At 44.5% G+C, this 12,031-nt stretch overlaps 2 protein-coding genes across 4 annotated transcripts; both read right to left on the bottom strand.

Annotated features, from left to right (window-relative positions):
- Positions 1 to 214: 214 nt before the first annotated feature.
- On the bottom strand, positions 215 to 4,352 carry dok2 (docking protein 2). 2 transcript variants are annotated; one of them, XM_029830107.1, is made up of 8 exons: positions 4,145 to 4,352; positions 3,397 to 3,534; positions 3,151 to 3,318; positions 2,540 to 2,645; positions 2,009 to 2,178; positions 1,660 to 1,923; positions 1,485 to 1,589; positions 215 to 1,207 (listed from the first exon to the last, which is right to left on the bottom strand). In XM_029830107.1, exons 1-8 carry the CDS (start codon positions 4,202 to 4,204, stop codon positions 446 to 448), a joined length of 1,773 nt encoding a protein of 590 aa, XP_029685967.1. In that variant the 5' UTR covers positions 4,205 to 4,352; the 3' UTR covers positions 215 to 445. The 2 variants fall into 2 exon arrangements, with proteins under 2 accessions (XP_029685967.1, XP_011613589.1); XM_011615287.2 differs by having other exon boundaries at positions 215 to 1,210; positions 4,145 to 4,351.
- A 463-nt stretch (positions 4,353 to 4,815) lies between these two features.
- On the bottom strand, positions 4,816 to 11,590 carry LOC101064502 (bile salt-activated lipase-like). Of its 2 annotated transcripts, none has more exons than XM_003974614.3 (12): positions 11,328 to 11,590; positions 10,355 to 10,502; positions 9,646 to 9,765; positions 9,302 to 9,499; positions 9,001 to 9,131; positions 8,436 to 8,543; positions 8,233 to 8,356; positions 7,798 to 7,981; positions 7,470 to 7,673; positions 7,198 to 7,395; positions 5,043 to 5,150; positions 4,816 to 4,966 (listed from the first exon to the last, which is right to left on the bottom strand). In XM_003974614.3, the coding sequence occupies exons 1-12, from the start codon at positions 11,385 to 11,387 to the stop codon at positions 4,861 to 4,863; spliced, it is 1,689 nt and encodes a 562-aa protein (XP_003974663.2). In that variant the 5' UTR covers positions 11,388 to 11,590; the 3' UTR covers positions 4,816 to 4,860. The 2 variants fall into 2 exon arrangements, with proteins under 2 accessions (XP_003974663.2, XP_029685968.1); XM_029830108.1 differs by having other exon boundaries at positions 11,407 to 11,589.
- Between the last annotated feature and the right edge of the window lie 441 nt (positions 11,591 to 12,031).

Below are 12,031 nucleotides of genomic sequence, written 5' to 3'. Positions count from 1 at the left end.
CCCATTCTACTCCTGGAAACTCTGGGAACCACAAGTAGACCAGCATTCTGAGAGCGGAGCGGTCTACACATGTACTGGTGGTGTAGTCACACATGTACTGGTGCTGTTGTCACACATGTACTGGTGCTGTTGTCACACATGTACTGGAGTTCTGTCTTGTTTGTTGAGGGGATCCCTGATAATTCATTTCTCCACCCAGAAGACAAACATTCACTTCAGATCAGAATCCACTGATTTATTGATTACAACTTCAGTCTATATGATGTTCACTTCCAGCTGATTGTTGAACTAGAGAAAAATAAAATATTTTCTGTCATTTAAACAAAAAATGAATCAGCTGGACAAAAGAAAGATCAATGTTGATTCTCCTCAGGCTGACAGGAATTAGTGATTATTGGTCAGGTCCAGAGGGATATGAAGTGTCATCGATTTTACTGACTGTTTTTCAGTCATTGGTTTTACTGACGGATGAGCACTTCACGTTTGCCATTACGTTGCTGTAGGGTGAACCCTGTGAGTCCGCTGTCTGCTCATGCTGTGGCTCCTCCTCCTGAACTCTTTCTTCTTTGGTGGTGCTGTGGATATCAGCAAGTTTCCTCTGTAGTCGTTTGGGGACAGCATAGTCACCGTCGGGGTTGAAAAGGGGGTCTTGGCTTTTGGGGTCAGCAGCTGTACCCATGATCCTCCAGGCGTCCCCTCTCATTTCCTCCGGGTCATCATACACTGAGGCATGATCTTTCTGCAGGGTGGGGGCAGCACAGCCTTCGGGCTCATCATAGATGTGCTCCACCTTCCTGCACTCTGACTGACCTCCATCACTCAGAAAGATGTTTCTGATCAGTGTCTCATCGATGCTGTCGTAGAGCGGGTCTGTGACAGACTCTGTGGGGCCAGGAGTCCGACCTGCCTTAAGGACGTTGGCTGTAACTGTGTCAAATGGGAGAGAGTACTCTGGCTCAGGAGGGATCAGACACTCCCTTCTGACTCCCACCTCTGCAGCAGCAGACACCTGCACCTGGGAGTAGGTCTGGTCTCTGCTCTGGGGGCCAGATCCTGATCCTGGACCAGTATCTGTGCTGGGCTGAGGGAGGGGGCAGCTTGAGATCATCTTCACCTGATTCTTCCGAGGAACGGGACCACTGCGCACATCTAGATTCAGACTCTTCACAGAGGTCAAAGTTTTATCAGTGGGAGGCTCCAGGTGACACTGCTGAAGGGTCATGTGACAAAAAAAAACAAATATTAACAACTCTGATGTCGCATCCCAACACTCCAAAACCTCTATTCATCCATCCATCATCCATCCACCATCCCTCTATCCATCATCCATCCATCCACCCACCCATCTCTCCACCCAGCATCCCTCCATCCATCTCTCCATCCATCCATCATCCATCCATCATGCATCCATGCATGTAGACTGCTGGAGAAGGACTGCAATGTGTCCATCTTTGTGAAGGTGTGACGCTCTTTGTGTTTTCTACCTGCAGAGGGCGATGTTGGTGTTGATTAGGAGCAGAGCTGTCTTTGTGATGCATCGTGGGAATGTTGAGAGGCTCCGTCACCATGCTGTAGACGCCATCGGCTGTCTGCAGAGACAAATGGCCACATTGGTCATGTGATCATTTTAAAAATATGCTAAAGAAGTGATGCTTTGACCTGAGCAGCAGGGCATTGTGGGACATGGCTGCGTGGCAGGGGCAATGGTGGGAGCAGGTTCAGGTTTTGGTTCTGGTCCTTATGCATCTCTGTACCTGCCTGGCTCCCCCTGGAGACTCTGGAGACCTGCTGGTGAGGAAGGGTCCGCTGACAGTTGATGGCAGCTTCCACCGCCTTAAACAGGAAGTTGCCCTGTTTAGTGTCAAACTCAAAGCTGCCCTCGCCGGAATCGCACCTCCGCCCAGCCTCGAAGGAAAAAGAAGACTGAAAGAACAGAGTCAGAGTCTGCATCAAGCAAAACTTTTGTTTCAAAATTCAGACTAGCTAGACGGTTAGTGTGGTGTGTGACCTTGTCCCGCCCGAAACGCCGCAGGTATCTGTAGGGCCAGGTGAGAACTGCTTCTCTGGCCATGTCAATCAGGAGCAGAGCATCAACATCAGCACGCAGCAGGTAATCTCCCTTCAATCTACAGCGGTCAGACGCCTTGGTCCTCCGAATACACACTCTGAACTCACACACTGACACACACACACACACACACACACACACTATAATCAGCTGACACAACACACACTGTATATTATGTACCAAACTCCTCATTCTACTTGCAAAGTGAGGACAGTTTAACTGCTCCTTCCAACTTCAAAGGACTGTTTGAGGGTTCAGAGCTGATTTAAGGTCGAGGTTAGAAACAGGTTAGATCAAAGTCAGGGCTCAGGGTTAGTTGGGATGGTTAGGGTTAGGGGCTGGGTAATCTGAAGCTATATTTAGCTGTTGTGTTTAAAGAGTGACAGAAAGGAAGTGTGACAGGAAGTAGTGACTGAAAACAGAAAAGTGCTTGTGTAAGATCTAAAATAAGAGACAGACAGCCTAGTTTACCCATCTCCCTTCCACTGTACAGTGAATTGTCCTCCATTCCTTCTTCATTGTCCGGTTGTTGCCCTCTCTGCAGACTTCTCTTCACGCTAGTTTCTGTCCAGTTCATCTTCACCCCCCCCCCCCCCCCCCCCCCCCACAGACACACGCACACACACACACACAGTCAGACAGTCAGAAACAGGAAGTACAGATGTGAGTTAGTTTGATCAACAATTTTAAAGATGTTTGAAAACTATTCTTATTTTTGCAGAACCATAATCATCATTGGAGGTCAGACAGTTTGTGTCCATGGCAACCACCAGTTTGCTCTTGTTAGCTGTCATTGTGTCAGAGATGATTTTCCCACCAATCAGCAGAGATGGAGAATTTCGCACACATCACATGACCCTGTCATGTGACCTGATGACCACTCACAGGTAAACAGTACAGAGGCTGGAGTGGTGCCACCCTCAATTGTTTACATTCTAAATCTAACTTTAATTATATTGTCTGATTCAGAGCTCAGACAAATATTAACTATTCAGCCTGAAGTCTTTAAGTCCCCAGAATTTGAAGGTGATGTCCCCAGAAGGTGCTGAATTTTGGTGGTGTTTCAGAGTGTGTTTACCTACAGGAAATGCAACCTCACACAATTTGTGTGTCCAGTCGTCCAGCTGCTGTCTGTGTACAGCAAACACGTAAATCTTCTCTGTGGTCTCGATAAGGAATGGTCCTGTGTCTCTGGGACATCCATCCAGCTCCAGCTCAGACACGCGGATGCAGTCGGCCAGACGGATCACCTGGAATTCATCAACCTTCAGATGAGTTTTACACACAGGTGACAACTAGCTACAGGGTTAGCATGCTAACTTCTCCACCTTCTTGTGTTCCAGCTGTTTACGGAGGCTCCTGTCATTCTTCTCCACACTTCCTCCATCTTTACATACAAAGAATTCCAGTCTGGAGACAGAACAGGAATTTTCTCTGTAAAGGACACACCACACCCGCTTCCACCTCTATGAGAGACAAGAAATAGTCCATCACTCACACTTTTTATCCAATACTTTGTCTTGGGCTCTGAATGTTTAAGCTGTGGTTTAGGTGTTAATTTTATTCTATAAAGCTGATTATATATTTTAGTATTTTATTTTTTCTTGTATAAGTAGTCACATAGCAGAGCTAGAATGATGCTAACCATCATTTGTTCATTAGCATGCTCATTTTGGGTTGTAGTCGTGAAATTTACAGTGAAATTGTAAGTGTGTATGTGTAAATCATCTAGCTAGAGTTAAATGAGTCTAAATACACAGAATATTGCAAATGCTTCATATGATTTTCTGTACTTAGAAAAATCAAAAATTAAAAAGATTTCAAATAAATTCATAAAACCTCAATTAAATGTGATTGTTTATTGGGCTAAAATGAAAGGGAGAATCCAAAACTAGTGTCTTGAATGTGTTAAAAATGTGGTTAAGAAAATTGTTGCACATCAGTTTTAATGAGGAAGAGGCAATAATGTAAGAAGTTAGTTTGAAAGTTTGCTGCAAAAATGAAATGACTCCGTCTCTCAGATATTTTCATTAGCATTAGCTTTACAGTTATCTCTCCGTGTAGAGATGTTCTTACCTTTCCAAACCTCTGCTGCTGCAGGTAGAGCATCCCCTGTTTCCTGATGTCCTCTTCCATGATAACTCCTTGCCTCCCCCAACCCTGGTTTGTTGTCTCTTGTCAGTATTTACCTCTCGTTGATGTTCTTTCTTTCTAACTTCTACTCCTTCCGTGTTCCTTCTCTTTCTGCTCCTCCAGCTGTGTTTCACCTCCTCAGAAGAGCGTTGAACTTCCTGTCTTTGCTCTGTTGCATCACATGAATGCAGAAGTTGTTGAGCATTTCGCCCCTCCTCCACTCTGGTTTCTCCACTTCAGTTTAATCAAATGTAGATTTAAAAACATATATCTGATCCTTAACTTGTGTTGATTTTTTAAAAAAGGCGCTAAAAGTAAAACCGCCATTGACCAAAATAGCCAAAGTACTGTGGGCAGAACATTAGTGGGCGGGGCTTGAAACACAATAGACACACTCTTCAAACATACATGACTGAACAATGTGGGGAGCTAATATTGATATATTCTCTCTAAACAGGATTCAACACAAATAATTCTTAAAATCAAAAATGAATTTTTCATTTTTAGGTTCTTTACTTTTCTCATGATCTCGAAAGTAAGAGGGCATTTTTTTGCGGAGTCTGGAGTGATGGCAGACGCTTTCCGAGATGGAAATCAGACAGTTCACACACTGGTCAGTCAACAGCAGGTTTTAATGGTAAATGTGGTTGCTGAAACCTCTAAGATCCTTGTCTTAGATTACAGACTTCTTCCTCCTGGTGGACTGACGGCAGTTGGCTGTACGTGTCTCTCCAGTACAACACATGATCTGACCTCAGGTCATACCTGAAGACCACACAAATCATTACAACACAGAAGAAAAAACGAGCCCAGTAGAACCCAGCAGAACCCAGGATTGTACCCAATGGAGGACTTGGAGATCTTATGGTTGATGATCAGATAGGGGTGGTGGTACTTGGTGAATGGGGGCCACAGAGCTGGGACTTTACTGTTGCCACTGTTGGGATCTCTAGAAAAGATGAGACAGCAGTTATTAAATTGGGTCAGAACAGTTAAGATCGTAAAGATTGACCACAAACTGCACTCAAGAAAAAAAAAAGGATTCGCTCACCTGAACAGTTTAAACCAGAACAGACTAGCATCAGTCCAATTCAGACCAGTTTAGGCTCTAGGTCAGGGGTGGGCAAACTATGGACTGTGGGCCAGATCTGGCCCGTTTGCCTTTTTCATCCAAAGATTGGTATAGAATTGCTCAAATCAGCCTTTTCCTTTTTCACCAAGTGGTGAATTACATACAGTGATAGATTGACTTGATTTTACCAAGCACGTGCTACTCTGTTATCACACTGGTAATGTTCTGAACCCGTCTGCAGCAATGAGTGGCAACGAGTGGGCCAAAGAAAAAAAAAAGTCAACAGTGAGTGCTGAGTGTAAGCCAGTAAGCAATTCTTCGAAGGAACGTTTCTCAAAGAGTCCATGGTAGTGAAAGTGGCTATTTTGTGTCCTTAGAGCAAGAACAAATTTGAAAAAAATAAGCTTATCATGCAGGACAGTGACTTGACGTGTTGAGCTAATTGACGAAGATTTAGCTATCAAGCTAAACAAACAAGCCGAGCTATTTACATTATATTCATTGGCACTGGATGAAAATAATGACATAAAGGACATCGCTCAGCTATTAATTTTTATGAGGGATTAACCCTAACCCTAACAGAGGGGTTTTTGAACATAGAATACCCAAAGGGGGAAACGAGGGGAGAGGATTTGTAAAACAGCGTGTCAGTGGCCATGGAAAGGCACAAGCTACCTTGGAGTACGTTTACCAATGTTACCACAGATTGATTGCCAAATCTGACTGGAAAAAATGTTTGATTGCTCAAAAGAATCCAGGACTGGGTGAAACCCTGAGCAGGAAGTAATTTTCTTCCACTGCATAATCCACCAGGAAGCAATGTGTAAATCTGTATTGCAACTTGACTACACCAGTTGTAAAACTTACTTTACTGTTCTAATGTCCTGTTCTAATGTCCGTTGGTTAAGGTTGGGGAAAGTGTATCAACAAATGTGGGAGCTCAAACAGGAGATTATCTCATTTTTGAGAAAGCGGACAATTTTCCTGAGCTGAGTGACACAGATTGGCTTTATGATTCAGCTTTTGCTGTGGACATACTGACATACATGACTGAGCTGAACGCAAAGCTAAAAGGGAAAGACAAATGTCACAAATGTCAGAACCTTCAAAACCAAGCTCACCTTATTCTTAAAGCAAATGTCAAACAAGTCATTCGCTCATTTCCCCACACTGGCGACACTGAAAGAGGCCCCTTGACATGGGCAAAACTACAAGAAATCACTGGATGATCTGCAGGAAGAATTCTGCTGTCAGTTTTCTGATTTGGGAAAAATAGTAACTAACTTCAGCTGGTTTCATGTCCCTTACACAAGATCCTGAAACAGTGTCAGAAGAGTTGCAATTATAACTGATTGATCTCTCATGTCACACTGTTGTGAAGGAGAAGGTTAACTCTGTTAAACTGGGTGAATTTTATGCTTCATTAAGCGCAGCAAAATTTCCAAACATCCAAAATATGGCACAGAGGATGCTGGTGTTATTTGTCTCTATGTATGTGTGTGAACAGACTTTTAGTGTGATGAAAACCAACAAAGCACCCCACAGATCCCAGCGAGTGATGAACACCTCAGATCTGTTCTGAGAATTGCCACAACAAAACTGATGCTGGACTTTGATGCACTGACAAAAACGGGTGATCAACAACACTGTTCCCACTAAAAGTTAATGTACGTTATACCACTGTAATGCCTTTTTTTATGTTTGATATGTATCCACCTGGTGCTAGCCTGGTCTGTGTGTCAAATTTTTAAAGTCAATCTGGTCCCTGTGCCAAAAAGTTTGCCCACCCCTGCTCTAGGTACACTCAAGCAGTTCTAATTGGTTGACTGTAGTACACTCAGTCAGGCAGTCAGTAAGCACCAGCACTTACCAGTGCAGAACTGATGTAGGAGATGTGCATTTGCAGAGTATGATGGGAGTTTACCCGCTTTTGGCAAAGTTGGTCCAGTATGCAATCATGTAGCCAGACAGATCTCGATGTCGTGGGAAATAGACCAGCGGCATTGAGAAGGGTTTTCCAAACAGGTACTGTAGGTCCTCAGCGTGTTCTGCCTCCACCCAAGCTGGGAACCCTGGGATACGAGTCTTCATGTTGAACAGATATGAGTAGGTGCGGGCTCCACTGTTGGACAACAAAAACATTACCTCAGTTATTGCTTAAGTCACTGGAAATGGACTGGACCAATCAGGGCAGACCTGCTGTTGTTAGCGTGGAGCTGCAGTGCAAGCTGGGTAGGAACCAGGAACAGGAAGTCAGTCTCAATGTCAGCCACTGTCTTCTTCACCATAGCTTGTTCTGGAGCTGACCCCCAGTGAGCCGAGTAAACGCCAAAGGCGGAGTCGACGGCAGCGCTGCCCTTCTCTTTGGTGAGACCCGCCAGGAGCCCCCTCACCTGAGAGCTGATGAGGGACCACCACAATCAAACAATCAGGAACTTGTGACAGCAGTAGGGTCTTTCTGACAGAGCCACTATGTCTGTGCTCTTCTTCCAGGAACAGGGTCTTGGTTCTGCTCAGTACTCACACTGTCGTTTCATTCCTAGTGTTGATGTTTGGAACATCCACTCCAGCAAAGAAGTGACCGTCCATGCTGTTTACGCCTGCCATGTAGTCAAAGCGTGCAGCGTTGTGGAAAAGCCTGCTGGGATTATCGGGGATGAAGTCCCCATCCACCACCGGAGCCAGTTCTAGCAGATCCATGACAACACCTGGGAGAGGTAATGGAGGGAACGGAGCCTGAGGTTAGCTGGATTTATACCGAGTCCATAGATTTAATAACAAATAGTTGGTAATTATAGTTGATTTAAAAAAAAAAAAAAGATTTATTTTTTCAGTTTTTAAGTAAAACAGTTCATATCTGTGTGTCTGAGAAGCTTCAGGACGATGATCTAAAGTGCTCAGGGCACCCAATAGGGGGGTTGGTAATGACTCTTTGTCTCTGTATTGCTCCTGCTCTGACCTTTTCCCAGAAGAAGCAACACGTCAATTTTCCCAGCCATGGTAAGACCACTGGGGTCACTCATTTTCAGGCAGGTCAACATCTCATCTTCATTGCTCCTCCAGCAGCCCACCTTCCGAGCGATCTGCACAGAGCAGGTTCACGGAAGTCATGGTGAGCATCAATGGTGGTGATGAAATCAACAAGAACACAGGTGGTTCTACCTTCTTGGTGAGAGCCATGGGGTTCTTCTGCAGAGCCCAGGGGCTGAGTGCCACGCCACACTGTGAGATGGCTCTGCGGAACAATCCTCTACTGTAGGGAGACAACATCTGAGAGAGAAATTGGGATTATTCCTTTCATCCACAGCAGCACCTCTCTGGGCGAGCTGCCACACCAGTGAGTCCCCCAACCCTAAACCAAAGACCAGTCAGAAAACCCCACCAAAGATCTGACTGGTCCGACTAACTCATCCATCCATCCATCCATCCATCCATCCATCCATCCATCCATCCATCCATCCATCCATCCATCCATCCATCCATCCATCCATCCATCCATCCATCCATCCATCCATCCATCCATCCATCCATCCATCCATCCATCCATCCATCCATCCATCTCCCCATTCCTCCATCTCCCCATTCCTCCATCCATCATACGTGGTTAATCTAGTTATTCACAATGATGATACCCTGGCTAGCATAGTCAATCTGTCATCAAAACTAAAGAAACACTGTCTGAGCATTTGCTGACTGGCTGGCAAGTTCAACGTTAGAAGCTTCTGACCTGGTAGCTGACACTGGCGGCTCCGGCTGATTGGCCAAAGATGGTGATGTTGTCAGGGTTTCCACCAAATGCCCGGATGTTCCTACGGACCCAGGAAATGGCTGCATGCTGATCCCAGAGGCCATAGTTACCTGACAGGTAAGACAATCACTGCCAAAGAAAAAAAGATTTCCTGCCAACTGGACTCGACCTCAAAGCACCAGTAACTTTTAGAACCTGCTCAAGAGAGGAAGGAACCAGCATTTTTCTGAAGCTGGTGTGGAACAATGAGGGAAAGCATGGGAGCTTTACATAAACAAACCTGGCAGCCGAGCATCTCCGGTGCTCAGGAAGCCTAGTGTACCGACCCTATAGTTCACAGTTACGACTATGACTCCACCCCTGTCGGCCATCTCCTTCCCATCATACAGGGAATCTCCAAGAACGGCCACATCATTGGATGCTCCAAGCAGAAAGGCTCCTCCAAACAGGTAGACCATCACAGGGAGGTTGGTGGAAACTGTCATCAACACAGAACGCTCCTGCTGTAAGCCACCATTTGCATTTTGGCTGCTAACAGCGGCAGCCTTGATGACAACATAGTCAACCAACTACAGCACAACACCAAAGCAATTTATTTTACATGTGTGTGAATCTGTGTGTTACCTTGACCCCCATGTGGAACAAAGATGTTCAGGTAAAGACAGTCCTCACTTCCTCTGGTCTTTGTCTGAAGCAGGTTCACCTGAAGGCAACGATCTTGAGCTTTTGTTGCCTTCAAGATTCCTGGAAAGGAGAGCACCGTGGTTATCTGGAAGTTTTTATATCAAACATCACATCTTTAATCTTCTCTTCAGAAATAGGTCAGCTGGACTTCTTAGTGAGTTTCAGGAAGATGTTTCTCCTTTCATCCAAGAGGCTTCTTCTGCTCTAAGTGACTGGTTGAAATTCAAGGAAGCCCTGATAGTGATGTTCTTTCAATTTTAATAGAGGCCATCACTGAACAGAGGAGGAGGCTTAGGCACCAGTTCTCATACAGCTTCAATGTTCTCCTGGGTTGCCTTTCCAGAAACGTTCACAGTCATAAGCACCCAACAGCACCTGATGAGTCAAAATTGCTAATGACCATCAATGTCCACTAACAAGTGGATTCATTATACCAGCACAGAATTCCACCAGTCACTCATGGCTGAAGAAGCCTCTTGGAAGAGAGAACAAACATCTTCAACAAACCACAAGAACATCCAATTGATGTGTGAAGCTGAAGAGAAAAGTTCTTCAACCTTGACAACTGAGAACATTCACCTACATCATCAGTCAGATTCATGAAATATCTAAACATCTGTTTTTGCTTCTGAAGGTCAGAGTCACTTACCGCTCCATCCTGGGTGAGCTTTTGGTTTCTCCCACCTTCTGGGGACATCAGCAAAGGGGACGCCTTTGAAGACTTCAACAGTCCTGAACAAGCCCATCCTGTGGGTCCTCCCCTCCACCAGCCCCGCCTCTGTCTGCACCACACCCAGCTACACACAAACACACACATACACAGAAACACAGAAACACACACATAGAGTCAGATACACACAAATACACACAAACACACACATAGAGTCAGATACACACAAACACACACAGATACAAACATACACACACAGTACACACAGTCACATACACACAAACACACACATTCACACAAAAACATATATATACACACATGGATTCACACAAATTCAGATAGTCCGATCACACACATATATGCATAAAAACACACATGCACACAAATACACATAGATACACACATGGATACGCATAAATACACACAGATACACACAAGCACATGCAGATACACACAAACATATGCAGATACACACACAAATACACACCAACATACAAATACAGATACATACGGACACATCCAGAGACACACACACAAACACAGATAGCCAGATACACTCACAGGAATACACACAAACACACAGATACACACAGATACACAGATAATCAGATAGACACAAACACACATAGATACAGACATACACAAACACAAATAGATACAAACACACACACACAGATACAAACAAACACATAGAGTCAGATATAGACAAACATAGATATACACATATGCAGATAGTCACACAGATAGAAACAAACACACACACAAACACAGATACGCACAAAACACACACATAAATGCACACAGAAACACAGATAAATACACACAGAGATACACAAGCACAGACAGATACACACATAAATACGCATACACACACGTACAGTTTAAAGATGGGTTCTAATTTGTTGATGGCCTGACAATGACTTCACTGACTCATGAATATTATCAGACTCACCTTTGCTGATGTTGCTGCATCCAACCATAATGTCACCAAAACCACCAATAGCATCTTCATTACCTGTCTGCCTGCTCACCTGCGTGTGTGCCCTTTCTCCCCTCCTGCTGTTTTTATGCTGAGCCAGGGGAACCTGGAGGCGTGTCTTTCAGGTTCCCCGTGAGTCCATCAAACTTCATGAATCATTTTCAATGCTGAAAGTTCAGAAGACATGAAAGAACAGATCAAAGCCAAAAAGTATGAAGGATGGAGGAAGGAGTTTGTCAAGTTGTCCAGGGCGAAGGAGCACTCATTTAGAAACACACACATGAGCACAGCAAGTGACCCTCAGGGTTAACCTGAGAACATGAGGGTGGTGAGAAGAGTCCCAGCTGCTCTTTACACTCAGTAAACAGGCTGATCACAGACTGTCCTGCTTCCAGCACTTCTCTACAAAGCTGCAACTTCTATTTATCCAACCAGTTCAAGCAGAAATTAACCTAGCATTTTATCAAGGCTGGTTATCAATGTTCTGAAAATGACCAAAGCTTTACTAACAGGCTTCTGCACCACTTTACATGAATCATTTTGAATGATTTAGATTAAAAATCAATGTGGGTTCAGATCAGTTCGAAATTAAAGTGGTCACGCGTTTGACATCCAGACAAATTTACGTCCTGATAAAGTCAAGATGTAAATTTCCATAAGTTAACGACACGTTTGAG

The sequence above is a fragment of the Takifugu rubripes genome, chromosome 21 (genome assembly GCF_901000725.2).
Source record: "Takifugu rubripes chromosome 21, fTakRub1.2, whole genome shotgun sequence".
Taxonomy (NCBI): domain Eukaryota; kingdom Metazoa; phylum Chordata; class Actinopteri; order Tetraodontiformes; family Tetraodontidae; genus Takifugu; species Takifugu rubripes.
The sequence above is the reverse complement of the archived record's forward strand: the minus strand, read 5'-3'. Positions and strand labels throughout refer to the sequence as shown.

What these genes read in the sequence shown, in the direction of transcription:
- dok2 (XM_011615287.2), bottom strand. Translation starts at nt 4,204, where the DNA reads ATGGAAGAGGACATCAGGAAACAGGGGATGCTCTACCTGCAGCAGCAG. An exon ending in AGCAGCAGAGGTTTGGAAAG is followed by an intron (nt 3,535 to 4,144) that starts GTAAGAACATCT and finishes TGTCTCTCATAG; the next exon opens with AGGTGGAAGCGGGTGTGGTG. An exon ending in AACAGCTGGAACACAAGAAG is followed by an intron (nt 3,319 to 3,396) that starts GTGGAGAAGTTA and finishes GATGAATTCCAG; the next exon opens with GTGATCCGTCTGGCCGACTG.
- LOC101064502 (XM_003974614.3), bottom strand. Translation starts at nt 11,387, where the DNA reads ATGAAGATGCTATTGGTGGTTTTGGTGACATTATGGTTGGATGCAGCA. An exon ending in TGTTCCACATGGGGGTCAAG is followed by an intron (nt 9,500 to 9,645) that starts GTAACACACAGA and finishes TGTTGATGACAG; the next exon opens with TTTCCACCAACCTCCCTGTG. An exon ending in GTTGCTTCTTCTGGGAAAAG is followed by an intron (nt 7,982 to 8,232) that starts GTCAGAGCAGGA and finishes TACCTCTCCCAG; the next exon opens with GTGTTGTCATGGATCTGCTA.